General features: G+C 47.0%; 1 protein-coding gene across 1 annotated transcript in view; it reads left to right on the top strand.

The window, feature by feature from the left end:
- The window catches only part of ABCC4 (ATP binding cassette subfamily C member 4), a 264,370-nt gene that overhangs the window by 39,544 nt on the left and 198,140 nt on the right, over nucleotides 1-26,686 (top strand). The window contains exons 2-4 of the mRNA XM_043581644.1: nucleotides 7,895-8,005; nucleotides 8,575-8,695; nucleotides 19,100-19,324. Coding sequence (XP_043437579.1) covers nucleotides 7,895-8,005; nucleotides 8,575-8,695; nucleotides 19,100-19,324 — 457 coding nt within the window. The remainder of the gene's footprint in view (nucleotides 1-7,894; nucleotides 8,006-8,574; nucleotides 8,696-19,099; nucleotides 19,325-26,686) is intronic.

Here is a 26,686-nt window from a genome sequence, read left to right as displayed (position 1 = left end):
AAAATAAGTGGATTTTTTTTTTCTCTCTCAACAAATAGATTGTAGTAAGTAGGTAAAGAAGGTTAGAAGAGGGAAATAAAGGAGGAAATCGTATGTGTTTGATTTTTTAAGAGAAGGTAGCCTAGGTTTTGCGGTGGAGGTGGCTGTTAGTTTAGGACCTGGAGGAGAGAAGGCACAGCCATGGGAGAAAATGGGGAACAACATTTGTTCTTAGCAAAGGGAACAGCAAACAAGACCTGGGAACCACTGAGGCCGGTGCTGGAACACCGAACAGGGATGGGGGTGGGGGACTAGGCTGGAGATGGGGCTGGTGATCCAGGAGGGACCCGGTCATGCATGCCACCTCGTTAGGAAGGAGGTTAGGTGTAATTCTGCTGCGGCAGAACAGCATAGCCTTGTGTTTTTAAGAAATCATTCTGGCGTTTCTGTAGAAAGACAGGGAAACCAAGAGTGCAAGCAGGCAGGTGAGTTAGCAGGCTGCTGCAGCCCCGAGACCCAGTGGGGGGAGCAGAGGTGCCAAAAGTGGATGGGGTCAGGAGGTAGCAGCTACGGGAGTAGTTGATGGGTTGGCTGAGGGGCAGGGAGGCATCCAGTGACTACCGGGCTTCAGGTTTGAATGGTGGGCTCTTGTTTTGGAGGTTGATATTTACAGAGATGGGGAAGAATGGTTTTGGCGGCGAAATCAGGAGTTCCACTGTGGACGTTAAAGGGAGCTGCCTCTTTGGCATCTGAGAGGAGATGACAAGTGGGCACTTAGCCCTGGGAGTCTGGGGTTTGGTGGGAGAGGTCTGACTGCCGGCAGGTGGATGGTATTGGAAGGCAGGGGGTGGGTTGCTGTCCCCTAGGGAAAGCACAAGGCTGCACTCCAGGGAGTGGCTTGCAGAGTAAGTAAGAGGATGGCAGGTGCACAGTCACAGGCACCGATGAGCATGGTGGGGGTCTGGAAGCCCATCTTTGTATTCATCAGAAGATTGAGAGGAAGGTTCCAGAAGAGATGAGAACCAGAATGTGAATGGCTGGGGTTTGGGGTGCTGTTTGTATTGGGTTTGGAAGCCACTTCCGGTGATGCAGGGAGTTGGGGTGAAGGGAAGCCCTGGAAGAATGACAGTGACAGAGAATGTTGTAGGTGCAGCAGTGATAGCAGGTGCCAGGGGTGTTTACGGCTAGGAGGCATGGACCGGGTATGAGGCTAGAAAACAGAACTGGGATCCTGAAGGGCCACTCTGAGGCTGCGGGAAAGTTGTGTCCGAGGGGCCAGCCAGGGGTGTGCTAAGAGCAAGGAGCTGAGGGCCCAGGAGAGTTTGCTGGAGAGTTTACAGGAGAGTTTCCTATGGAGGGCTGGGAGGGAGGGTTGGGGACGGCGGTCAGACTGCTGGTGGCAACTTGGAAGGAAGAACTTCCTTTATGGGGATAAAGTGTCCTCCTTTATGAGGGATGAGGCTTAACAGTTTGGAAGAGAGCATTTGATAAAACGGGCACTCATGGCCAGATCTTCACAGAAGAGTGCACATCAGGCGCTCTTGGGCTCAGAGGGGATCTTGGGTGATGACTCACTCCTCCGTCTAGTGGTAGCCATGCTGGCTATACTAACTAGATAGGGTATCACCTGCTGGTTGTCTCCTTGCTGGTTCCAAACAATGGTGATTTAATCCCTTTAAGACCTTGTGAGTTGACCAGCAGGAATAGGATCTTACTCATGATTCTTCTCACTTCCTGAATTGAACGCAATATTTTTTTTAAAGAAGGGGATTAGGACAGTAATCCATGCATGATGGTTATATAGTCTCTGTGTTGGTGATGGTGCGGGGACAAGGGACACAATAAAGAGATATGGATTAGCTGGTGGGAGTGGAGGAAAATAGGAAGGACAGCTGTGAGCCCTGGAAGCCCCAAAGTCGAGGTCAGGGCCCACAATATGGGCCCTGGGGTGGAGGGAACTGGGGTAGTGACCCATTTTGAGATAGCTCACCTGCAGGGTAGGTGTTCCTGTATTGCACTGGCTGGATTCTTGCACTGGATGGATTCCTGGGACATTTTTGCCCAGGCACCATGACATACCAGGCTCTGTGCTTGGGAGTGAGTCCAAGTGGTGTGTGAGTCGTCATTGCCCTGAAGGGCTGATGGTCTGGTGGACTGGAGGAAAACCCACCGCTGTGTTCAGTGCTGTGCAGGAGGTAGGAAGAAGAGAGTAAGCTGTGGAGGGAAGGACTGTTGGGGTGGAGCTGGGTTGCTGGACGGCTCAATCCCCAGTGGTCTGGAATTGTTGGCTAAATGTCCCCGGGGAGAAAAGATAAGTCGACATTCAGAGGTCTGTTGTCTCAGGTCTCTGTGTCCAGTCCTTACTTAAGTACACTTGCCATCAGATGGAAAAGCAAGCTTTTGGCTTTTTCTGGTGTCCACGGGGCCCAGCCTGGCTTTTTGGGATTTGGGCATTGGGAGGGCTGTAGTGAAAGAAAAAGTTTGCTTAATTAACTTCATCTAAGTTATTAGAGCCTTTTTAAGGGGGCTCAAATGTGATTAAGAGCTGTGTCATCATAACTGCTGGTATTTGGTGTGTTTTTTTTAAGAGGGTAGATTTCGTGTTATTTTTATTTACTTATTTAATTTAAATTCAAATTAGTTGACATAGTATAGTGTTGGTTTCAGGAGTAGAATTTAGTGATTCATCACCAGTGCTCATCCCCACAAGTGCCTTCTTTAATGCCCATCTCCCATCTAGCCCCTCCCCGCCGCTAACCTCCCCTCCAGCAACCCTCAGTTTGTTCTCTGTAATTAAGAGTCTCTTATGGTTTGTTTCCCTCTGCTTTTTTAAAAAAAATATTTTAATATTAATTATATATAATATATATAATTATACATTATATATATTATATAAATATTTAAATCAATTTTTTAATTTATTTTTGAGAGAGAGACCAAGTGTGAGTGGGGGAACGGACAGAGAGAGAGAGGGAGGCACGGAATCTGAAGCAGCGTCCAGGCTCTGAGCTGTCAGCACAGAAACTGAGCCAGAACCGGGAAAATTGTGACCTGAGCCAAAGTCAGACACTTAACTGACTGAGCCACGCAGGTGCCCCTCCCTCTCTGTTTTTATCTGATTTTTCCTTTCCTTCCCCTATGTTCATCTGTTTTGTTTCTTAAATTCCACATAGAAGTGAAATCATCCAGTATCTGTCTTTATCTGACTGACTTATTTCACTTAGCCTAATACGCTTGTTCCATCCATGTCGTTGCAAATGGCGAGATTTCACTCTTTTTGATGGCAGAGCAGTATTCCAATGTATGTATACACCACATCTTCTTTATCCATTCGTCTGTCAATGGACATTTAGGCTTTCTCCATAGTTTGGCTGTTGTTGACAGCACTGATAAAAACATCGGAGTGCATGTGCCCCTTCGAATCCCTACTTTTGTATCCTTTGGATAAATATCTGGTAGTGCAGTTGCTAGCTGGTTAGTTAGTAGGTAGTTCTATTTTAACTTTTTGAGGCACCTCTATAGGGTTTTCCAGAGTGGCTGCATGTTGGGTGGGTATTTGTGGTATTGAAAGAAACCCCGGCTGACGCCCTCAGCAGCCTTGGGAGGTGTTCTCCCTGTTTCCCAGAGGCCAGTACTGAGAGATTGTGTGGCTAATTCAAGGTCATACCACCAGAAAGTTAGCAAAGTCTGGAGTTCCTCCAGTGGTACACCTAGCAGAATTTTTTTCTCATTAAATTAAAAAAAAATTGTGGTAGAATACATGTAACGTAAAGTTTGCCATCTTTTTATCTTTTAAAATATTTATTTATTTGAGAGAGAGCGATAGAACCTGAGTCGGGAGAGGGGCAGAGGGAGAGGGAGAGAGAATCCCAAGCAGGCTCTGTGCTGTCAGCATGGAGCCCAATGTGGGGCTTGAACCATGAACTGTGAGATCACGAGCTGAGCCGAAGAAGTCGGAAGCTTAACCGACTGAGCCACCCGGACACCGCCCCACCCCCCTCACCATTTTAAGTGTACAGTTCAGTCGTGTTAAATGCATTCACACTGTTACGTAACAGTTTTCATCTTGCATTGGTGTTTCGTCAAGTGCAAGCTTCCAGTTTCCCCTTCCTCCCCCAGCCCCCCGGCAACCACAGTTCTTTCTGTCTCTCCATATCTGACGACTCTAAGTACCTCCTATAAGTGGAATCGTAATATTTGTCCCTTGTGACCCCACCATTTTACATTTCCACCGCTCTGCGCCAGGGTTCCAGTTTCTCCATGTTCTCACCCAACTTGATATTTATTTTCTGACAGTAGCCCTGCTGATATGTGTGAGCTGACGTCTCATGTGGTTTTGATGTCCATTTTCCTAATGAAAAGCATCTTTTTCTCTTCAAAACCAGAATTTTAAAGAGGGCCTTTCAGGGCAGGGTGTCCTCATTTGGGTAAGTTCCACTGCTAATTGCATGAGCGTTTTCTACAGGGAGTAAATGACCCAGTATGTTTTAAGCTGTTTGGTGGTTAAAGCTCACAGATCTGTACTTTTCTCTTGGAAGGAAATTGAGACACTGAGATACTAGGTGACTGGCAAAGGGTCGTGGAGGTGCTGAGTTTGTAGAATTGGAGCAGGGGGCAGTCTGGGACTGGAATCCAGCCTTCCAGCTCCTGAACTGGGCTTCTTTGGAGGTACCAGCCTACCAGGGTTAGCAAAATCTGAAGGTCGGTTTCTCTTTTTTGCTTCACGATTCATAGACATTCATTTATTCAACAACAAATTCTGGAGCACCTCTGTGGTATCCAGTATCGTGCTAGGGATAAAGGAATGAGTAAGAGAAGTAGAATCTCTACTTTCACAGGCTATTATTGTCTGGCCTCAGAAATTTCCTTACCCTGGTGAATCGGTGAAATGGTGTTCATTGTTAGGTCATCTCTGCATATTAATTATTGTCATCTAAATAATACATAATGGATTTGCAGAGGTTTTTTTTTCTTTTAATCTTTAAAAAAATTTTTTTAAGTTTATTTTGGGAGAGACAGAGCGAGCAGGGGAGGGGCAGAGAGAGGGGTTGAGAGAGATTCCAAGCAAGCTCCTCACTGTCCAGCGCAGAGCCCAATGTGGGGCTCGAACTCACGAACTGTGAGATCATGACCTGAGTCAAAGTCGGACACTTAACTGATTGAGCCACCCAGGAGCCTATGTATAGGTTTTTTTTTTTTGATCCTCTGTACAGTTATTATTTTTTTGTTTCATAATTAGTAATTTGTAGAGATCATTTGGAATTATACAAGTACCGTGTTCCACATCAGACTTTCACCCATGAGTTTTAACTTCATTGGTAATTTCTTAACTCCATGGTTCCTTCTATATTTGCATTCTAGAATGCAAGAGCTTTCTCTTCTCTTGTGTTTCTGTGGCAGTAAGGATTCACAGATTCTTCTGTTACTTAATGATTTGACTCCTCGCCATTTATTACGTGATGCCGGGAGCATCCCAGATTTGTCTGGTGAGAGCCCTTTGTGCAGTCTCCTCTGTGTTTTGGACGCATCTTCGTGATTCCTTGAGTGTAAGGTGTTGTGGGCTCATCTCAAGCTTTCTCTGCCTGTTCTGTGCTCGTGTCAGCCTGTGAAGGGAGGTGCCCTTGTCAGGAAAGCCTGGGACACCGCTCACCTGGGCTCTGCTACTTTTGCGACAGCCCCTCGGGCATTGTCCCTTTTGCAGCCGGTGTTGTGGTCTGACCAGCCCGTGTGATTCTCGTGGTTGCAAGACGAGTCTCAGCGATAACCATCAGGGAACTTTAGAAATGACAAAGTTTATTACCCATAGGTTCTAGAGAGTGCACGGCATGCCTGGGCGTGCACACACCTGGATTTGGGGTTCTGCCTCTACAGAGGTTGGGTAGGGTGCCTGGGGTTTTGCAAGTTCACTCTTTATTGGTGAACTGAGAACATAAGTGGGAATGAAGGCATGGGAAAAGCCAGCGGTCAGAGATGGTCAGTTATCTCTGTCATCCTGAGTTTTCTTTACAAAAGAAATTTTTTTTAATGTTCATTTTTGAGAGAGAGAGAGAGAGAGAGAGAGAGAGAGAGAGAGAGAGAGAGAGAGGCACAGCACGAGCAGGGGAGGGGCAGAGAGAGGGAGACACAGAACTGGAGCAGGCTCCAAGCTCTGAGCTGCCAGCACAGAGCCTGATGTGGGGCTCGAACTCATGAACCGTGAGATCTTCTTGACCTGAGCCGAAGTTGGACGCTTGACCGACTGAGCCACCCAGGCACCCCTAATCCTGAGTTTTCTTACAAGAAGAGGGAACTTTATGGGTGGTGTAATGTGGCTCTTCATCCAGTGTGGCTGTCTTTATTTGAGATGGAATGACTTGCAGTGAATGCCTCAGCAATTGGAAGCTTAATGCCAGGCACTTAACATGACAATTAGAAAAGCTAATCGACAGGTGCTTCCGCATATTGCCCCAACCTGGAAATGAGACATTTCTTCTAGGAGACCTGGTTTCTTTAGGGAAGAAAGATACTGAAAAACCAGGATCTGGGTGCAGGAGGCCAAAAGGCATAAACTTCTAGTTATGAAGTAAGTCAGTCCTGGGGATGTAATGTATGGCATGGTGACTATAGTTAATAATTCTGTATTACGTATTTGGAAGTTGCTAAGAGAGTAGATCTTAAAAGTTCTCATCATAAGAAAAACTATTTTTGTTTTTCTTTATGTAAAAGAAAAAAATAAAACCCAGAATTTGGGCTCTGGGATGCTTTTTGCTGCTGGTGTGTCAGTGTTCCCAGGGCCTCTCAGTGTATAGAGCTGTGTGTGTGTGTGCGTGTGTGTGTGTGTGTGTGCGTGCATTTATTTTCCCCTCCACGTCTCTATATTTAAAATGTATGCTTTCAGGGGCGCCTGGGTGGCTCAGTCAGTTAAGCATCCAACTCTTAATTTTTTGGCTCAGATCATGATCTCACAGTTGCTGAGTTTGAGCCCTGCACTGGGCTCTCTGCTGTCAGCCCAGAGCCTGCTTCATATCCTCTCTTGTCCCCTGCCCTCCCCACTTTGCCCCTACTCATGTTCATGTCCTCTCTCTCTCTCTCAAAATTAAATAGACATTTTTTAAATGTTTATTTATTTTTGAGACAGAGAGAGACACAGCATGAGCAGGGAAGGGGCAGAGAGAGGGGGGACACAGAATCCGAAGCAGGCTCCGGGCTCTGAGCTGTCAGCACAGAGCCCGACGCGGGGCTCGAACTCACGTACTATGAGATCATGACCTGAGCCGAAGTCGGACGCTTAACTGACTGAGCCACCCAGGCGCCTCTAAATAGACATTAAAAAAATGTTTAATAAAATGTAAACTTTCAAAAAATTTGAAGTATAGTTGTCACAGGATATTACTTTAGTTTCAGGTGTACAGGTTATGCTGTGCTCACCACAAGCTTGGCTACCATCTGTCACCATACATCACTATGACAACACCACTGACTGGGAGCGCCTGGCTGGCGGAGTGGGTAGAGCATGCAATTCTTGACATCGGGGTTGTGAGTTTGAGCCCCACGATGGGTGTAGAGATTACTTAAAAATAAAATCCTAGTAAAAAACTCAACAACACCATTAACTACATTCCCGATGGCTGTGCCTTTCATCTGTGTGACTTCCTCATTCTGTAACTGGAAGCCTGAACCTCCAACCCCACCTTTTGCACAGCCCCCTCCCTTCCGGCAACATCAGTTTGTTTTTTGTATTTATGGGTCTGTTCCTGCTCTGCTTTTTGTTTGTTCATTTTGTTTCTAGATTTCACATGTAAGTGAAATCGTACGGTATTTGTCTTTTGGAGCCCCCCCCCCTTTTTTTTTAACAAACCCCATGAATGTAAGTTCTAATGAGACAGATGTGTAATTTGGATCTGTGTCAATCTTCTTTTCTCTTAATTTTTAACAGGTGGCTGAACCCCTTGTTTAAAATCGGTCACAAACGGAGGTTGGAAGAAGATGATATGTATCCGGTGCTTCCAGAAGATCGCTCAAAGCATCTTGGAGAGGAGTTGCAAGGGTAAGCCATGGGCAGGAATGAGCCGGGTGAGGAGGAATGAGAATTTCTAAGTGTGTGTCTCCTGGTTTGGGATGGGTCTGGCCTGAGCTTCCTTTCCTAATGCGGTACACTCACCTCCCCTCAGGCTGTGCCTGGGCTTAGCCTACTTTGGTGGCTGGGGGAAAGCATATGTTTCCTGTGCATTTGTGGGGTGGCAGTTGCCAGCAGCAGAGGCCCTGGATGCCAGGATCTGTCCCGGAGACGGTATCACTGGAGGAGGCTGTCTGGACTCAGGTCTGCCTTACTGGCTTGCTCATGGTGCTGTAAATCCAGCAGCTCTTGGCTGTGACTTGTTTCCTGAGACTGGAACTTTCTCCCTCAAGGCATGTTTTTCTGGTGCTTCAGGTTCCGCACCACACATCTTTTAGGAGCCCTGCACACGTTTAGCAGTGCCAGTGAAGCAGCCACAGAGTGCCCTATGATAAACAGAATGTCCTGTAAACACGTAGCTTTTGATTTGTCCGCCCCACCCCCGTTCGGCCCTGTAGCCGGGTGTGTGGTTTCTCACTGTTCTTTTGTTTCTCTTGCAGGTACTGGGATAAAGAAGTTTTGAGAGCCGAGAAAGATGCACGGAAGCCTTCCTTAACGAAAGCGATCATAAAGTGTTACTGGAAATCCTACTTAGTTTTGGGAATTTTTACGCTAATGGAGGTAAAACTTCTACACACAGTGTGTTGTTTTCCAGTGTGTGCGGATGGGTACACAGATGGCAGCATTGCTGGGGACAGGGACAGGTGGATTACGGTCTGACGATAAAACATGTCTGGGAAACATGATGTAGCTCAGCGGTCGTGTTCATCTTCAGAATGGGCAGATACTTAAATGGGCCTCCGGCGGGGGCGGGGTGATACTGTTTTTCTTCTAACCAATCGAAATGCAGTGTTGCGGAAGGCTGGTGCTCTGAAGTTTCATGGCATGTTGGGATATTGCTGGTGCGTGGGAAGGGTTAGAAATGCTAACAGTGATCCTTGACCCAAAGAAGACTCTACAACCTCAAGGAATATGCGTGCTCTCGTTTGGAGGAATTCACTTTGGATAGAGCCCGGAGTAACACAAAGCGTTTTACAGGTGCTCAGCGAATAGCAGCTAATTTGACCCGGCCAAATCTGATGAATGCTTTCCCAAGAAGGTATTACTGCCTCCCCCTTCCAGGGGAGCAGAGCCCCGGGGCTCTGTGTGGAGGGTGGAGCCGGCCAGAGCTCCCGAGAATACATGTCTCTCCGGGCTGTTTGCAGAAGGACATGTACTATGAGCCAAAACCCCGTCTGTGGAGGAATTCTGGAGGATTCACACACGACCCATTCTGGTTTCCTGTCCCCGGCTACTGGGGAGGATTGGTGGTTGGAAGGAGGAGCTTTGGTAGCCCGGCACTGCAGTGCGCGTAGGAGTGATGTGCGGAGGCAAAGCAAAGGCAGAAAGTCATCAGGTCCTTGACCTCCGTTACCCTGAAGCGCCTCCGTCCAGATCCTCCAGTAAGACCGTGTTCTCCTGGACACAGTGTCGGTGAGCCTGTGCCTGTTCTGGGCTGCAGCCTGCTGGAAGCATGCTGCAAACCCACCTGGGTGGCTCATGCTCTTTGGTACCTCAGTACTGCCTTAGGGACGTTGGTGGCCCTGTGAGTGTATGTGGGTCGAAGGGATAGAAGTTGTGGTTGCTGGGAAAAGGTTGTTTTATTTTATTAAAAAACTTTTTTTTAATGTTTATTTATTTATGAGAGAGAGAGAGAGACAGAGCATGAGCAGGGGAGGGGTAGAGAGAGAATATGAAGCAGGCTTCAGGCTCTGAGCTGTCAGCATAGAGCCTAACATGGGACTCGAACTCACAAACTGTGAGATCATGACCTGAGCTGAAGTCGGATGATTGACCGACTCAGCCACCCAGGCACCCCGGGAAAAGGTTGTTTTAGATGGAGAAGGGCGCTGACTTGTCCTGAGTGCTGGGCGTGAGATGGGTGGGCTGGTTGGTGTGTATGGGGGAGGGGCAGCTCCCATGTAAAAGGCTCTGTGGTATTGAAGGGTAGTGGGTGTAGGTAGGTGATCTCTGTCCTGTGTAACTGGAGGAAACCACAGGGTCTGTCAGCTGACAGGGGACTGGATGGCCCTGGGAGATTGATGACAAAGGCGGGTTGGCTGGAGGGTGGGGACAAGTATATGGGGCACCCATCACCACCTAGATACTGCTGTGGCTTGTCAAGGGCAGGGCGGAGATGCAAAGCAGTGGGACTGACAGGGTGGGGGGGGCGGTTGGTGGGAGAGGGTACAGGAGCTCCTCGGGCAGCCCCAGCTTGTCACTCACCTGTGGACAGGGGTCCCAGTGATGGTGTTTCCATGTGGTCACAGCAAGTCTCAGTTTGAAATACACAGGGTGACAGGTTGGTGTTGCCGTGGCCGGTGTGTATGCAGGATTTCCTCATCAGATATGGGTGCTGACCTCGCAGAGCATCGAGCTCATGGATTCTGCTTGGTGGGGAGTCCCGCAGCCTCGACGTGGGCCCCGTGTCTGGGTGGGGGTGGGCAGGCACGTGTGTCCTTGGACCTTGGGGCCGGACGGCGTCCCGGAGCAGCCTTCCTCTGCTGCCCCCGGTTCTGTACTTTCCCTTGGTGACAAGTCCTGAAGACGAGGGATCAGAAGGGTGGCCCTTGTGGCTGGGTTTGGACCGTGCTCTGGCTTTCCTCACTGTAGCACACTGCGGCCGTCTTGGGGTGGGTCGCTAAGCCCCACACAGTGACTGGAACCCATCTCAACATGAGCTGCATCTTTGCTGTGTTTGGGAGAAGAGGTATGAGGTGCAGAGGCCGGGCTTCCCCCTGAGAGGATAGGCCCCACTCTGGTGCAGGGAGCACTGATTACTGAGTTGTTGAGCCTGGGAATACCTACTGCTGGGAGAGCTGGGGGTGCTGGGATGGGGGGCTAGATGAGGGTGCAGCTGGTGAGAGTGCCGGCCTCTTTTAGGACATTGGTTATCGGGGAGTGGAGTCTGGCAAACATGGGGCTCATACCCGGTAGTAGTCGTGGCGGTGGTGGTGGAGGGGGTGGGAGGGCTCTTACCCGGTAGTAGTAGTCACGTTGGTGGAGGTGGTGGTAGGGCTCATAGCCGGTAGTAGTCGCGGTGGTGGTGGGAGGGGCTCATACCCGGTAGTAGTCATGGCGGCGGTGGCGGCACTGGTGGTTGCTCAGCCTCAGTAGCGGGATTGCTAGTGTCAGCAGCAACAGCAGGACTCACACTCAGTAGTAGCAGCAGCAGTACTGTTACTGGTAGTATTACTGGTGTTACAGCAGGAGTGGTGAGACTCCCACCCAGGCGCGTTAGCAGCAGCCGCAGAAGCTCATACTCTGTAGCAGAAGTTTTCTCACTGGTGGTATTGCTCCTCTTGGTGGCAGCCGAGCCGTAGAGCCTCCCACTCAGCAGTAGTAGTAGTAGTAGCGGTGGAGGCTCATACTTGGTGGAAACGGCAGCAACAGTAGTTCATACTCAGTGGGAGTCGTACCACCAGGAGCAGTTTCCGCAGGGGCCCACACTCGGTGGTAAGCTGGCTCTGGTAGTAGCATGGGAATGACAAGGACTTGAAACTGTCAGCAACTGCTACAAGCACTTTACACGGAACGTTACTTTCATTCTTGTAGCCAGCTCCGACACGGTGGCGAGTATTACTGTTTTCCCCACTGTAGGGCAGAGGACGCACAGCGCCAGGTAGTTCTGTGGTGTGCCCGGTGTCCCACAAAGAATAAAGGACGGAGCCGAGACTCAGTCGTGGGTGCTCTAACTTCCGAAACCTGACCGTCTGGACGACTGAAAGCTCATCCGGTGTCGGGAAGGCTTGTTCAGAAGACTTCGACTTCAGGGTCTCAGATGCACGCATCTTGAACCTGCCTTAGGCTGTAAAAGGCTAAAAACTCCCTGGATAGAAAACGAGATTAGGGGTCGGGTAGAGCTCAGGTGACAGTGTCCCCTGGGAGCCGGAAGTGGCTAGGGTGCCGACACTGGCAGTAGCAGCATGGTGTCTTCAGATCAACCAGGAGCCCTTTAGAAAGCCACCTCTACTCTTTACTGTCCCTAAGTGGATGAGGGTGTGGTTGCCCTGTGCCTAAGTCTTAAACATCCATCTACACTCTTGTTTTGCTTTGCTTTGCTCCCCTCGCCTCCCCTCGCCTCCCCCTCCCTTTCCCCCTCCTCCCCTCTCCTTTTTTCTTCTCTTTACTTCTCTTTTCAAGTTTATTTACTTATTTTGAGAGTGTGTGACCAGGAGAAAGGCAGAGAGAGAGAGAGAGAGAGAAAATCCAAAGTAGACTCCACACTATCAACTCAGAGCCCAATGCGGGGCTCAAACCCACAAACCGTGAGATCATGACCTGAGCCGAAATTGAGAGTCAGACGCTTAACCAACTGAGCCTCCCAGGCGCCCCACATCCATCTACGTTCTTGAGACACCATTCTAGATGAGCTCCTGGAGACCGGCCGGCGGGAAGACTGGAGCCTCAGAGGGCACTTGGATGATCTGAGCAGAGGCCGAGTTCTCTGTTGTTACCAGCAGGTACACCTGGCTCCCTGCTGAGAGATGGTGTCTCTGGGAGCCTCCGAGTGGGTGTGCGTTGGTGAGAATGAGAACCCCGGTCAGTCCCTGGTGTGCGGGCGTGTTCCCATGCGTAGGGTGTGCAGCTGGCCCGAGGTAGCGCAGTGACCGTCTGGGGTGGACTCCGTGCCGGCAGCGGACACGTCAGGTGTGGAGTGGACCCGGGCTGCCGCCTGGAGGGCGCTTGCTCCTTCGTGCTGTGATGAGGCCTGTATCTTGGCGGTTTCCCGTATACAATGAGACGGTGGGCTCCGAGCCTGGTGACTAGCTCGCTTTTCACTTCATGTCTTTAAGAGAACATGCACCAGAGCCCTTACTCCTGTGGCAGGAAGCTCAGGCAGCTCCCGGTGTTAGAGCTCAACTGGAAGTAAACCTTGAGTTCTTTTCTGACAGCGAAAGGAGCCTGAAATCCAACACACATGACCCTTGTTTTCCTAGACTTGCCTGTTGACACACTGCTGTTCTGGAGAAGTTCGAAATGAGTTTTGATGGTGGAGCTACTAAGGATCTGTAACATTTCAAAATCACTTTCAGGTGCTATTTTGGGTTTTCCGTGACTAAAGGTAGTTATTCAGTTAGTTTGATAGGATGAATGTTAGTTTATTATTTTTATTTTTTTACTGTTTATTTTTGAGAGACAGAGACAGACAAAGCGCAAGCGAGGGAGGTGCAGAGAGAGAGGAGGGACACGGTATCCGAAGCAGGCCCCAGGCTCTGAACTGTCAGCACAGCGCATCCCGAACCCACAGCCCGCGAGATCATGACCTGAGCCGAAGTCATACACTTCACTGAGCCACCCAGGTGCCCCGGCATGTTAGTTTGATAATAAACTCTATGAAGCAGCTTCTTGTTTTGTGATCTTCTGTGCTGCTTGTTGCTCTTTGTATTTTAGGTCGTGGAAGATCTGAACTCAACCATAGGATTTTTGGAAGAGCTTGAGGCTTGCTGATTATCCATGGTTTCTAAGCGGTGCAGGGTTCCCAGCCAAAGCGTGGGCACGGCCTTCCCCGGGCACTACCGGCAGCACCAGCGGGGAGAGGCAGGGCGTTCGATGCAGGCTAGGGTGAGGCTTTTGAGGTTGGATTTCACAGGAGCGAGAATCTCCGTCCCATGATGATTTAGGAACGATTGTAATGCTTGCAGAAACCGGCTCCGTGCTGATGTTGAACACAGCATTCTTGTAGGCCAACGCAAACTCGAATGGAACAGCCAGCGAGTTCCCGGCCCGCCTGGTGCCTGTGTGCACCTCCATGGGGACGTGGTGGGGACCGACCAAGTCTCCTTCTGCCCAGAGGAGGAGCCTGAAGCCTCCTCGGGAGCAGGCCTCAGACAGTAGCAGGGACTGCCTCCCCATGCCACCCGGGGCCTTTGCTGTGAGAGGCGCGGTCACTGCCTGTTGTGTTGGTTGGGAGGCCGCACATTGCCGGTGTGCTCCCAGCGCCCCTGCCCTGACAGGGGAAGGGTGCCCGGGGGTTAGGTCTGCTACGTGGGACGCTTGGAAATAGCCCCAGGCGGCTGCCGGCGTTGGCCAAGGCCACTTGTGCTGATTGTGTGTGGTCCAGGTGGAGGCTGTAGGGAGGTGAACGTTTGCCTAAATCTTCAGGCTGGAACTCAGCTGATGGGCAAGAAGTAAACAAAATCCTTTGAATTCCCCAGTGTGGTTTATACCCCAACTTAGGGCTGATTCCAGGAGAGCTGCTCCTGGGTTTTTGCATTTATTTTTTTTAACATTTTTTTAAGTTTTTTTATTTTGAGAGAGAGAGAGAGAGAGAGCATGAGCAGGGGAGGGGCAGAGAGAGAGAGGGAGGGAGAGAGAGAATCCCAAGCAGGCTTCACACTGTCAGCGTGGAGCCCGACTCAGGGCTCGAACTCATGCACTGTGAGATCATGACCTGAGCTGAAATCAAGAGTCAGAGGCTTAACCGACTGAGCCACCCAGGCACCCCAGGGCCTTTGCATTTATGTCCTAACTGATTCTTTCAAGAGCCCCTCGCCTCTGCTCAACCCAGGGGGCTGAGGAGTGGCTGTTGGTAGCTGACACGGTGGGTCATGAATGACCATTAAGGACTGCTTGGCGAAGGCGAGGTGAGGAAGCGGACAGGAGACCTGCTGGGTGCACCTGCTGTGTACCCGCTGCCGGGTCTTGGGTGTGTAGTGTTGTTAGTATCCACAGTGATGACCGACCCCGAGTCATAAATAAAGGTGATGCTTCTCATGCGTTTTCTTTAAGATGTCAGGCAAGTAGGTGACTGGTTACCAAAAAATTTTTTTAATGTTTATTTAGTTTTGAGAGAGAAAGAGAGGCAGAGACAGAGTGTGAGCAGGGGAGGGGCAGAGAGGGAGACACAGAATCTGAAGGAGGCTCCAGGCTCCGAGCTGTCAGCACAGAGCCCGACTCGGAGCTTGAACTCACGAGTGGTGAGATCATGACCTGAGCTGAAGTTGGACGCTTAACTGACTGAGCCACCAGGTGCCCCTAAGTGACTTGTGAGTTCCAGCCTGGCGTCGGGCTCTGTGCTGACAGCTCAGAGCCTGGAACCTGCTTCGGATTCTGTGTCTCCCTCTCTCTCTGCCCCTCCCCTACTCATGCTCTGTCTCTCTCTGTTTTTCAAAAGTGAATAAATGTTAAAAAAAAAAAAATTAAAAAAAAAGTTTCACTCACTTGGACTCCTTGTTCTCCATTGTCGTTTGTAAGCAGCAATGGATTTTCCAAGCCTGTGTGAAACTAGCCTTTGCCACTAAGAATAGAATAAGTCTCAGGGCACCTGGGTGGCTTAGTGGCTTAGTCATTTGAGTGTCTGACTTCGGCATAGGTCATTATCTCAGTTTGTCAGTTCAAGCCCGGCATCAGGCTTTGCACTGACAGCATGGAGCCTGCCTGGGATTCTCATTCTCTCTCTCTCTCTCTCTCTCTCTCTCTCTCTCTCTCTCTCTCTGCCTCTCTCCTGCTTGTGTATATGCTCTTTCTCTCTCAAAAAGTAAACAACAAGAATAGAATAGGACTCTATTCTACAGGACTTCTCTGTAATAAGGGTGATCTTAGTTTATACTTAGTTTATGCTGGTTTTTGGGCACTTTGAGCAGTTGTATCTCATTTAGTTGTGCCTGGATTCCTCTGAAGTAGACAGGCAGGTGTTTCTATGCATCAGGGTACAGGGACCCAGGAGGGCATGGATGGAGTTAGGGTCATGTGATGTGCAAAATGGCTGACCTGGTTTCTGAAGCAAAGCGTTCTGATCGCCAGGCTGGTGGTCTTTGCATTCTGTCCTGACGCCTTCTCCTGCCAGAGCCCCCACCGACAGTGGTCGGAGAGTCAAGAGTAGGTAGGTATGTGGGTTTTGTTTTCTTTGTCTTTTCTCCCCATGACAACAGTTATGTGCTCCTCTGTCAACTGCTCCATATACTTTTTGTTCCCCCTTTCTTTAAACACTTCAAGAATACAAACATAGAATATGATTGAAGGGTAACAGAATATGCCACCCCAGAATATGCCTCTTTGGCATACAGATTATTTTTGAGAAGCATCAGACAGGAGAGGAGAAGCCCTGAAGACAGAGTAGAAGTTACCCTTGTGTAACAGACAGTTACATTTATGAAGGAAATCTACGTCTGTAAGGGTGTCTCCCTCTTTGTGCCAGAAGACAAGACTGGCTCTAAATCACAAGACAGTCTTGTCAATGGAGAAGTCTTTTTTTTTTTTTTTTAAATTAATTCATTCATTCATTCATTCATTCATTCATTCATTCATTCGGAGAGAGAATGGGAGCACAGGTAGAGAAGGGGCAGAGAGAGGGAGGGAGAGAGAGAGAATCCCAAACAGGCTCTGCACTGCCAGTCCAGAGCCCGATGGGGGGCTCAAACCCACAAACCATGAAATCCTGACCTGAGCTGAAGCTGGATCCTTAACTGACTGAGCCACCCAGGTGCCTTTGCTTAAACAATTTTTGATGTTGCTCCTGCTACCTAGAAAGTTTTTATTTGGTTAGTTCAAGTTTGAGAATATATATTTTACCAGTTTTATTTCTTTAAAAAATTTTTTTTTCAACGTTTATTTATTTTTTGGGACAGAGAGACAGAGCATGAACGGGGGAGGGGCAGAGAGAGAGGGAGACACAGAATCGGAAACAGGCTCCAGGCTCTGAGCCATCAGCCCAGAGCCCGACGCGGGGCTCGAACTCATGGACTGCAAGATCGTGACCTGGCTGAAGTCGGACGCTTAACCGACTGCGCCACCCAGGCGCCCCACCAGTTTTATTTCTTAAGTTGTTGAGGGAGAGCATGTGTGGGAAGGCGTGGGCCATGAGCGGGCCTTACTCATTAGTGAGCACATTGGTTGGCTGGATTATTAAGTACTATCAGAAAAATCCAGGTGCTTAGGTGGCAGTGACCTGCCTTTATACTCTTTTTGCTGGATTTGTTGCATCTGTCAGTTTTCTCTCTGATGGGTGACTCCGATTATATTTTCCTTTATCCACACCCATGTTAGGCTCAAATGGAGAGCTGAGGAACAGACAACAGTGACTCCCAGACACAATCCTCCATTTGAGGAACGTTTGGGATGGCGGGTGTTTACCCCTTGGCTGCCGGTGGTCGGCTCCAGGGCGTGTGCTGCCCGCCAGGGCTGGGACTATCCATATGTACAGTTTGGAGTTTTTGCTTTACTGTGTAAGGCTCCAGATTTTCATCTCTGTAATCACCTAAATGGTCTGTTTTATGGCCCGTTGTGTTTGGGCTGCTTTCTTAAACTCTTGATGCTTCTTGGGATGAATGATTGAGCATGCTGGAAACATATCAGTGAGCCTTTGTGTTCTTGAGATCTGATTGTCGTCTTTAATAAACAGCATTTCCTTGTAGAAGAGAACTGTCATGATGTCATGAAAGGCAAGGCTGTCGGTGAAGCCTGAGAACATGCGTGTGCATGTGTGTGCGGTGTTGGGGTTTAATGGCACGCCCATGTGATGGATGGGAACATCTTTCTATAAATATCCTGAAGGGGTGCTAGTTGGTAGGGAAGAAAATGCATTTTAGTTTTGTTTTGGGATTTGTTTTTTTTGGGTTCCCTTGCCCTTTTGTGCCATGGGTTCCTCGCTTGGGACAGATGGGAAGAAAACCTGTTGATTATTTGCCATGTCTGGGTTAATAAGGAGAGATTGCTTGAGGGGAAATGCTTGTTTCAAAGTCTAGTGCTTGAAGTATTTCCAAGCGTTTGGCATTAGAGGAAATGATGTTGAGGGCCTGTGTGTTTACTTTTGGTGATGTGATGTGGGCTTGCATTGAGTGTTTGATGTTCTTTGATGCCAGGGGAAGGTACCTCATAAGAATGGAAGTAAGGGCACCTGGGTGGCTCAGTCAGTTAGGCATCTGACTTCAGCTCAGGTCATCTCACGGTTTGTGAGTTTGAGCCCCATATTGGTCTCACTGCTGTCAACGCAGAGCCTGCTTCGGATCCTCTGTCTCCCCCTTTCTCTGCCCCTCTCCCACTCTCTCAAAAGTAAAAGAAACATTAAAAAAAAAGAGTGGAAGTAGGTTGTGGGGTGAAGCGGCCATCTGGCAGGGAGGGGCAACTTCTGCTGTTTCTTTGCCTTTTAGTTTTAGGGAGAAGAATTGCTTTCCCGAAGTCTTAGGAAGGAAGCCCCAGTGCCTCCTCCCTCATTGGTGTAGAATTTTAATTTTTTGCCTCGGGGAGTAAAATAGATGATCGTAAAAATTCTTCAAAACCGGCACCTGCCACGTGTGGCTGATAGAGAACCACTGATGGCATTCTTTTGAGTTTGGCTTGTGCTGTGTTAAACTCCTGACTCCAGGAGGCAGTGCTCAGCTTCACCCCTGCTATGGAGAGCCTGGGAACCTCTCAAGCCTGGTCCTTTTTCTTCCTCCAACAGTAGTTGGAGAATGGACTCCGTTCTCCGGACCTACCGACATGTGGAGTTTGGGTTGGGAAAGATCGGAGGGTTCCCTCTTTGGGGTGTGTTTGGTTGCAAGGGTGTGCCTCCCACAAGTGAGCCATTCTTGGCTTTGCTTTGGGCTGGGACGTTGAGAGTGCAGGTGAAATCGGTGGGCACGCTGTGAGCTGGGGCTGCCACATGTATGCACATCCCTTACTCTTTTTTTTTTTTTTTTTTTTTGCTACTCTTTTCCTTATTCATTATAGGCCAAGACTTATTTGATAGTTTGCCAAATGCATTCTAAAACAGTGGTTGTAACATTTATGGAGCATCCACAGTGTACCCAAGCACAATGTACTAAAGCTTTATTGCCTTTGCACTTCAAATTTTGGCTTAAGTTTAAACTATTACTGGCCTGTCTTAAAGAAGAAAATAGTTCTGTTTTGCTTTGAGGTTAGTGCCGAATGTAGTACTTTGTTAAAGTGCTTTTTTTTTTTTTTTTTTTTTTTTTATACATGTTAGCAATAAAAGCAAAGCTCGTGTTACGAAAAACTGGTATGACCTGTATTTCCAATGAAGGCTTTTTTCTTTCCTTTCAGGAAGGCACCAAAGTAATCCAGCCCATATTTTTGGGGAAAATTATTAATTATTTTGAAGACCATGATCCTGCTGATTCTGTGGCTTTGCCCGAAGCCTACGTCTATGCCACGGTGCTGACCGCCTGCACGCTCGTTCTGGCCATACTGCACCACTTATACTTCTATCATGTCCAGTGCGCTGGCATGAGGCTAAGAGTTGCCATGTGCCATATGATTTATCGGAAGGTAAGTGTCATTTGGTATCATGTGTACCTCACCTGAAGCATCTTGTTGTGGGGGGGCGCCTGGGTGCCTCGGTCGGTCAGGTGTCTGACTCTTGATTTCAGCTCAGGTCATGATCTCATGGTTGTGAGGTCAAGTCCCACGTCGGGCTTCAGTGTGAAGTCCGCTTATGATTCTCTCCCTCTTCCTCTGCCCCTCCCCCACTGGCTCTCTTTCTCTCGGTGGGGAGAAACATAAAACATTTTGGGAAAGTTTGTACATTAAAATTTTTGTATATAGCATCATTTCAATATCAGAGAAGCTTGGTACTTATATCAGGCTAGTGTGTGTGTGTGTGTGTGTGTGTGTGTGTGTGTGTGTTTTCCTTTAAGTGAACTTTACTGATATATAATGAAAGTTTTCTATTGGGATCATATCAGGGCTGCCTTTGATAACAGGGCTGCAGGCTGTTGCAAAATACTCTATTTGTAACGGAGTCTAATTCAAAAGTATCTTAATTAATTAAAAAGAATCTAATTAAAAAGTATCAAAAATAAGTATCAGATTGATTTAGGCATGAACAATGTCCAGTGTTTTCACACCCTAAATCTCCTAGTTGTATGTATGGAAATGCTGTTCATTAAAACTTTTATTTACATCAGAATTGTATTTTACGAGTGACCTTCTGTGAAACTGGATCTATAAAATTGAAGCTGAGAGAAAAGATTCTATTTGAGACCGGGAATAATTTAAAAAAAAAATTTTTTTTTTTAACGTTTATTTATTTTTGAGACAGAGAGAGACAGAGCATGAATGGGGGAGGGTCAGAGAGAGGGAGACACAGAATCTGAAACAGGCTCCAGGCTCTGAGCTGTCAGCACAGAGCCCGACGCGGGGCTCGAACTCATGAACTGTGAGATCATGACCTGAGCTGAAGTCAGACGCTTAACCGACTGAGCCACCCAGGCGCCCCGAGACAGGGAATAATTTTTTAAATGAACCATTTAATCATGTTCCATCTAATTTTGTTAATTAAAGAAAAACATAAATAGAATCTATGCCAAGCACATTCACTATGTTCCATAGTTGTGGTTGTTTTTAATAGTATTAAAGAAAGTAGTTGGATGTTTGGGATGAAACTTTAAATTTTACACTGTTTTTAGTAATTTTGGAGAGAACTTACAGTTTCGTGTGCTTTATGTTGCTTTCCATTCAAATTATTTATGCAGTATTTTCTTCTCCTTTAGTGTAGCAGTTTTAATGACAGGACCTGATTTGATGTGTTCAGTGTTTTTGTATGCAGAAAATGCCATAATCTTCACTATTATGAAGGGAGTGAGGATGTCAGGTGTTTTTACAAAGGAGCTGCCACAGACATACCAGTGACAAGAGCTCAAGGGCTTTGCACAAATTTGATCCTGGATATATCTTTGCCTTGGGCTTTAAAAACAAAACCACAGGGGCACCTGGGGTGGCTCAGTGGGTGGAGCATCAGCATCTCTGACCTCTGCTTAGGTTAAGTCAAGCCATGATCTTGCGGTTGGTGAGTTCGAGCCCCACATTGGGCTCGCTGCTGTCAGCCTGTCCACACAGCCCACTACAGATCCTCTGTCCTCTTCTCTCTGCCCCTCCCCTGCTTGCGTTCTCTCAAAAATAAGTACGAAAAAATAAAAACACAAACACCTCATTTTAACTGTATTGTATACGTGAAATTTGCTAAGAGAGTAGATCTTAAGTGTTCCCACCACACACACACGCGCACGTGCGCACACACACGCACACACACAATGATAACCGAAGTGATGGATATGTTACAAAATATGTTACAAAATATGTACAAAATATGACATTGTACACCCTAAATATATACAATTTTGTTTGAAGTTTTTGAGGTTGAAGTAATCTCTACACCCAACATGGGACTCGAACTTATGACCCCAAAATCAAGACCCTCATGTTCTTCCAACTGAGCCAGCCAGGCACCCCAATATATATAATTTATATTAAGTCCTTATTGAAAGATAAAACCAAACCGTTTAAAATATTGCTTCTTGGGGGCACTTGGGTGGCTCAGCTGGTTAAGTGTCCAACTCTTGATTTTTGGCTCAGGTCATGATCTCATCACGTTGGGTTGCGTGATCGCGCCCCATGTAGGCCCCTGTGCTGAGCATGGAGCCTGCTTGGGATTCTCTCTCTCCCTCTTCCTCTGTCCCTCCCCCGCTTGCTCTCTCCGTCTCTCAAAGTAAATAAATAAACACTTAAAAAATATTGCTTCTTGAGGCACCTGGGTGGCTCAGTCGGTTGAGTGTCCCAACTTCGGCTCAGGTCATGATCTCACAGTTCATGAGTTCGAGCCCCACATCGGGCTCTGTGCTGACAGCTCAGAGCCTGGAGCCTGCTTCGGATTCTGTGTCTCCCTCTCTCTCTGCCCCTAACCCACTCACATTCTGTTTCTGTCTCTCTCAAAAATAAATAAACATTTTAAAAAAACTAAAAAAAAAAAATATTGCTTCTTTTACCTAGTTGCTGCTTATTTAGAGCTTCTGTTTCTTGTGAATACTTTCCTTGGCAAAACGCAAGATGTCTCCTCCACGTTCTTCCTTTGAGCAGAGTCTTATTAATCTTGGAATTGTGTGAATCTCAGAGGCTTCTTACTGCCCGTGTTACGACATGTAAACTCCGGATCCTCTTCTGTGACCTGGAAATGGTAGTAGTGCTTGTATGCTCTAGTCAAGGGGTCTTTGCTCTAGTCAAGCGGTCTTCGTTGCTGTCCCCCCGCCCCCTCCCCCCCCCCCCATTACTCCATTGTAGTCCATTGTACCATTTAGGAGAAGAATAGTCCGATTTCTCTGTAAATCAGCTAGATTTTTGTTTTTCCAGGTCATGCTTATTAGCTTCCATAAATAAATAGGAAATTCCACTAGGGCTCTACCGTGAAAACCTTAAACATGGAAGTCAGGTTTGAGGTGATATTTCAGTCCAACAGAGCTCTGCTGCACAGGTTAGTTGTCGTTCACCTGTTTTGCTTCCTCTTCTCACTAACTTTGGAAGGTTACCTTTGGGAAATCTGATCTGACCTGGCACATTTGCTTACCTGGATGTAAACATCTCTCAAAGGTGTTAATTTGCTGGCTTGATTATCCTAAAAGGATTGTCCCCTTACAAAGAGGGTTAAACCAGTAGGCGTAACCTGAAATTCCAGAAAGGTGGGAAACACCAATTTCTAGAATCCTGCTAGGGGAAGACATAGACATTTCAGCAGCTCTGAAAGCCCTCTGTGAACATTTGTGCCTTAGGCTCAGGCCCCACCTCCTGATCCCCGTCCTGGGAGAACACCAGGTTGGGTGTTGTCACTAGAGTGGCTATAGTTTATAATAGTGAAGGGTGTCGAGGGATGTATCGTATATATAAATGACTTGTCATTTGTCTACCTTTGCACAGCTTTGGTACAATTACTCTTTAGGAGCTTTGAGATTTTTTTTTTTTTTTTTAAGATTTTATTTTTAAGCAATCTCTACATCCAGTGTGGGGCTCAAATTCACAACCCCCGAGATCAAGAGTTGTATGAGCTCAGGAGCAGGCATTGATTGATTGTGGTAAAATATGCATGACATAAAAACTTCCCATTTTAGCTCTTTATGTGACATTAAGTACATTCACATTGTTGTGTGGCCGTCCCCACTATTCATCTCCAGAACTTATCTTCCCAGACTGAAATTCTGTACACACTAAACACTGAACTCCCCAGGCCCCTCCCCCATAGCCATCACCTTTTTACTTCCTGTCCCTAACCCTAACCCCTGGTCTAGGTACCTAGGTAAGTGGATTCATGCGGTATTTGTCATCTTGTGTCTGGCTTATGTCAGATAGAGTAATGTCTTCAAGGTTTATCCGTATTGTCAGAATTTTACTCCTTTTTAAGGCTGGATACTATTCCATTGTATGGATGTACCACATTTTGTTTCCCCATTCATCTGTCAGCATTTGGGAGATTTGTCTCCATCTCTTGGTGATTGTGGATACTGCTGCTGTGAACGTGGGTCTACAAATACCTCTTCAAGTCTGTACTGGCAGTTCCTTCGGGTACATTCCCAAAAGTGGAATTGCTGGGCTATAGGCTTAATCTTTTTGAGGAACTGCCATGCTCTCTTCTGCGGTGGCCGCATCATTTTACGTTCCCACTTGATCATTGATTTTTCTCTTAAATTTGATTAAATTAAGAGGAGTTTTTATGAACTATGACATGTTGCTTGGATTAGTGTTTCCAGTTGGTGGTCTGTAGAAACAGCCCATGGTGGTCTGTTGAGGTTCCTCAAATTTCTTGGGCATTTTTTTCAGAACTTTGTAGCAAGTCATGGGATTGTGCAACACAGGCTGTGTTTTTGTAAAGTCACCAGATTGGCGTGAAGAACACAGGTTCCTCACCTTAGTGGTGTTTTGAACATTATACTTCATCATTTTAGAAAGTCCCTGCCAGTCACGAGTCATTTTCCCAGCATGGATTGCTATTACCTCTATGGTGGGACTAGTGGTTTACTTACCGTCTTTGTTCTTGGCCAAGACACAGAAAAGCAGGACATGTCCAGCTTCAAATATCAAGGGGCTGCTTCCTCAGCTGAGAACACAGGAGGGTAGGTGCCAGGCTGGGGGGAGGATGGTACCTTCAGACGAGGTGTGCACGGATCAGAGGACAGTCTCCAGCCCCGCCACTAGTGGGGATGGATCTCTCATTTGCCAGCCTGACCTTGGCTTCAGGCCCAGGTTGAAGTGAGCCTGAATGTTATAGGTCTGTAGTCCTGGGGTGGGCAGGATGGGAGTCTCAGTAATCAAGACGGTCTTGGCCTGTGGTACAGAGAGTTTCTTGTATTGCAAAATGCATATGGCACAGAGGTTTTTACTGAAGATCTTTAGTCCGATTGGCTCTGGGTTTCTTGACTTTGTGTCCCTGTTGGTGGTTGGTTTGCTCTGAATGCCGGGTAAAGCCAGAGCTGGCACTTTTTGAGTTCATGGATGTTGTTTTTTGCTACTTGCTTCCTGGTGCAGACTTCTTACAGAATTGGATCGGTTTGACCATATTTCTTCTTGTGGCTAAAGTCTTGTCTTCACTTTTTTAGTTACCCCAAAGGATGATTTGTGAGAGAGTATTTTTCTTCATTTGAACTTCTAGGATGAGCTGATTCCCTGCAAATATCCTAGTTTCCTTTTATCCTCTATTGTGGATCTGTCTTGCCAGAATTTATATACAGTCAATCCTCATTATTCACAGACCCCGTAGTTTGCAAATTTGCCTACTTGCTAAAATTTATATGTAATCCCCAAATCAGTACTCGAAGCTCTTTCATGGTCATTTGTGGGTATGCACACAGTTGGTAAAATTTTGAGTCACTAGCTGTCATACTGTAAATAAGTACCTTTTCACAGTCTATTTATATTTAGTGCCTGTTTTCTGCACTTTTGTCCTTTTTGTTGGTGATTTTGCTGTTTAACATCGCCTCACATAGAGTGTGGAAGTGCTGTCTAGTGTTCCTGAGCACATGAAGGCTGTGATGTGCCTTGTGGAGAAAATGTGGCACATACTACAGGAAAATGCCTGTCTTAGATAAGCTTGGTTCAGGTATGAGTTGTGCTTTTGGCGTGAGTCCAATGTTAATGAGTCCACAACGGACAGTAAATACGGTGTCATTAAACAGAAACACACAACATATGGTTTTGTGTGTATTGATGATAAAAATGTTATCAAAAGCTGGCAGGAACCCAAGTCTGTGTTTTCCCAGGAGCAATTAGTATTCACCAATTCATGGTCACAGTGACTTTATAGCACACACCTACCACGGATAAGGAGAGTGAACTACTGACATTTATGCAGTGCATCTCACGGGAGGGACATCTGTAGAGCAATCTTCTATGTAGAGAAATAATTTTACTTACCCCAAGTGTATTTTTAGTCATTTAAGTGGTATAGCTGTGTTTTTAGAATTCTGTAATTTGGAGAAAAAGACATGCTTCTTGTATCTATACTACTTAGATCACATAGTCTTTCTCAGTGGACTCTTCCCCTTTCTTCTGATCTTTTCCCTTAAGACCCTCTTCTCTTGACCATTTTACTTCTTCTTTCTAGACCCTTCTCCAGCTCAGCTGTATTGTAAGATCAGCAGTCAGGACATCAGGCATACTTTATTATAGACTCTGAGAAGGAAGTAGAAGGGGACCGGCCAGGAGGCAGAGTCAGCTTGCTGACTTCTCCTGAACAGAGTCTGCAAGAAATGGAGCTGGAGTTAAAAAACAAAAACCCTGTGCAGCAGAGTGTACTGGTTGTGAGAAGGGAAGGGTCCACCCCACCTGTTCACCTCCCCCTGAATTCACTCTCTACACTGTGCAAAGTTAGTCGGCATGTCAGCCACATGGTGTCATGTCCATAGTTCTCAGACAGAACTTTGTTTTGTTTTTACTTAAAGCTAATTTTGCTTCAGTATAGACACCCTGCGTTTTGCTTTATATTTAGGCTGGATAATACGAGATTGCAGATATTCAACTGTTGAGGGCTTAATAAACAGCAATTTCATATGGCTCAATCCAGTATTTTGCCTATTAGTCTGTGGTTACATTTTCTTTCTGAAAATGTCTAGGGGCTAGCGTCCTGAGAATACGGTCATAGTGAAACTGCAGTATTAATGGAAATAGAGCATTCCTAAGAAGTATATTTGGTTGGAATTTCTGTTTCTCTTTGTAACCTTCTGACAAAATTAGAATGAGGTAGTAATGCATCTTACATTGTTTTTTTTTTTTTTTTAATTTTTTTTTTCAACGTTTTATTTATTTTTGGTACAGAGAGAGAGCATGAACGGGGGAGGGGCAGAGAGAGAGGGAGACACAGAATCGGAAACAGGCTCCAGGCTCTGAGCCATCAGCCCAGAGCCTGACGCGGGGCTCGAACTCACGGACCGCGAGATCGTGACCTGGCTGAAGTCGGACGCTTAACCGACTGCGCCACCCAGGCGCCCCAGATTGTTTAACACTTTAAAATCTTTTAAACATATTTCCCTCTCCATTTTCCCCCTTGGATATAAACTTGAGTTGGACCTGTGCATTTTGTGAAAGAAAAGTTCATCTCTAGGGGCGATTTGTCAGTGTTGTAGTTGGCTAGGGAAGAGCAGTGTATCCTCACCAAGACTTGGTATTGTCAGTATTTTTAATTTTAGTTATTCATGGGTATGTGTAATAGTATCTCATTATGGTTTTGGTCTTCACTTCATTGTTGAGTAATGATGCTCAGTATCTTTTTATGTGCTTCTTTGCTGTTCGTGAATCTTCTCTGTGAAGTATCTATGCAAGCGTTTGCCCCTTCTCTTTTATAGTGGGGTTTTCGTCTTGATGAATTGTGTGAGT

The sequence above is a fragment of the Prionailurus bengalensis genome, chromosome A1, assembly GCF_016509475.1.
Source record: "Prionailurus bengalensis isolate Pbe53 chromosome A1, Fcat_Pben_1.1_paternal_pri, whole genome shotgun sequence".
NCBI classification, from domain to species: Eukaryota; Metazoa; Chordata; class Mammalia; order Carnivora; family Felidae; genus Prionailurus; species Prionailurus bengalensis.
The sequence above is the reverse complement of the archived record's forward strand: the minus strand, read 5'-3'. Positions and strand labels throughout refer to the sequence as shown.